The sequence below is a fragment of the Priapulus caudatus genome, unplaced genomic scaffold (assembly GCF_000485595.1).
Source record: "Priapulus caudatus unplaced genomic scaffold, Priapulus_caudatus-5.0.1 Scaffold469, whole genome shotgun sequence".
In the NCBI taxonomy this organism is placed as follows: domain Eukaryota; kingdom Metazoa; phylum Priapulida; class Priapulimorpha; order Priapulimorphida; family Priapulidae; genus Priapulus; species Priapulus caudatus.
In genome coordinates this window covers 106,866-108,964 of record NW_014577530.1, presented here as the reverse complement: position 1 = coordinate 108,964, position 2,099 = coordinate 106,866, and the positions used below count along the sequence as shown (strand labels likewise).

Sequence of the window (2,099 nt, the reverse complement as noted above, 5' to 3'; positions counted from 1 at the left end):
AATGCGGGAATCGGTTGTCTCACTCCTGTTATTTTTCTACTCTTGATAATATATATAGGGTTAGGGTTAGGGCTAAGGTTAGTCAGAAATAGCTAAAGAGCGAGGTCAAACAGAGGTCAGGGGGACATAGACCCTACGAGTGCTAGTGCAGGGAAGCGATTATGATGCCTACGCTGGGTAGCCATTGTTGTAGCCTTCTACGTAGCCGGTGCCGGATAGCGAATACAGCAACTTGCTTCCGTACTTCGCTGAATACTCTCTGATGTTCACCCTGCCGTCTTCGTAATCAAGGTCGTAGTCGACCCTGCAGCAGACAAAAGATGCTGTAAGCAGGATTTCGCAATCACATCTAAAAATGCACGCGAAAAAATCTCCGGCTGGAAAAGTGCCGAAATTTCTACCACGAGTGGAAGGAGCACTCGAAATTTCACACGGGGAAAGAAAGTGTACACACGTTCGTCGAGAAAAAGAAAATGTGCGCGCATTCGACGAAAACAAAAAGAAGCACGACACATGGAGAAAGAAGAAAGGGCATGTGTTCGACGTAAAAGAAAAGAGAGCATAACACGGAGAAAGAAAGTATGCCCACGTCAAATGAAGACAATACAAGAGCGGATCATGCAGGGGAAGAAAGTGCGCGCACGTTCGACGAAACACAAAAGAAGACAAGAAAACAAATGGCAGCCCGCGACAGACGACGTACTTGTAAGTCTGGAAATAGTCGGACGTGACGGTGTAGTGCAGCGATTTACTGTACGTGTTGCGGCTCTGACTCGCGTCGCCGTTCGCCTCGATGCCAAGCAGACACTTCTCGCCGACCTTGATGAAGGTGTCGGTGAGATTGAAGGGCGCGGCGCCGTAGTAGTCCGAGCGACTCGCAAAGATGTAGCCCATAGTGATCGGTTCGGCGAACCAGCTCTCGAGCGAGACAGACGCGCGCTTCTCACCGTCCGTCGCCTGAAATGCGTGAAGATCACACAAAGGTCGTGAGCTGTGGCTAACTCCACTTATTTTCATGTAATTTGCAATTCTGGTTTAAACTTGCATCTTACAAAAATGGCGCCCTAATATTTTCAATCGATTTGCATTTCTTCAATCGATTCCCTAAAATTCTACTTGTTAATCCACTGGTAAACATATCTCAATTTGATATCATCGATAAAAATCAAAGGATTGGAAAGGATCGATATATCGAAAGAAGTACCGCATCACAAAAAAATAAACACAGGTTTTCAAATGAAGCCAAATGGTAACAAACAAAATAAATTTTGCTGCAAACCCCAACTCTCATCCAACACAAAGGCATTCTTAAAATTCATCACTTATCTCGTAAAAATTTAAGATAGTGGCCCCTGACTAGCAACTCGTTGGTGTGTTGAGTCAGTAACGAATAACTTACACTGCCCTCGGCTAAGAAGTTGACAATCTGCTTGTTCTTGCAGCGCATGAGGAACTCGGCTCGTGGCCGGTATGCCTCCACGCCGGAGAAACCTGCCTTTGAGTAGAACATCTCCTAGTGAACAGAAGAGACGCGAGACGCTGTTAGAACTAATGCTTGCTGCTGCAACAACTAATCACTCTCGCGTGAAACAGCAGCAGCAGTAGCAGCAGCAGTAGCAACAGCAGCAGCAGCAGCAGCAGCAGCAGTAGCAGCAGCAGCAGCAGCAGCACTAGTAACATCAGCAGCAGCAGTGCAGTGGTCACTAGTCGATTGGTTGCCACAACCAGACAACCAATGCGATCAGGTCTCATGTAGCAATGTATTTGCATTACGATATTTCTCGTTAGAATCGTCACGTACGGTTGTTATGTACTTATTGTATTTGCTGTCATGATGTTATTGGTTATGCACTCAATAATGAAATGACACATATTGGGTATACTATTGATCACTTCACGATAACTTCATACTATGACGATGTTCACGAATTCCCCACCGTCACTTGAACGCACTCTGACGTGCGGGACGACCGTAATGCTGCGAAGCCACAGTTCCATATTGCTACACAGAGTTGTAGATCACTAGAAGAACATGCCCACAACTAGTTCTGCAACTGTGTTTGCTAGGAGAAACCTGTCTAGATTATACTTATATATAC

The 2,099-nt window shown here is 45.7% G+C and overlaps 2 protein-coding genes across 2 annotated transcripts in view; both read right to left on the bottom strand.

The window, feature by feature from the left end:
- Positions 1–162: 162 nt before the first annotated feature.
- On the bottom strand, positions 163–1,512 carry LOC106810734. Its single transcript, XM_014814174.1, has 3 exons — positions 1,400–1,512; positions 704–957; positions 163–304 (listed from the first exon to the last, which is right to left on the bottom strand). Exons 1-3 carry the CDS (start codon positions 1,508–1,510, stop codon positions 169–171), a joined length of 501 nt encoding a protein of 166 aa, XP_014669660.1. The 5' UTR covers positions 1,511–1,512; the 3' UTR covers positions 163–168.
- A 427-nt stretch (positions 1,513–1,939) lies between these two features.
- The window catches only part of LOC106810729 (apolipophorins-like), a gene marked incomplete in the record, with an annotated part of 43,862 nt that continues 43,702 nt past the window's right edge, over positions 1,940–2,099 (bottom strand). Inside the window, 1 exon segment of the mRNA XM_014814168.1 lies at positions 1,940–2,002. Coding sequence (XP_014669654.1) covers positions 1,940–2,002 — 63 coding nt within the window.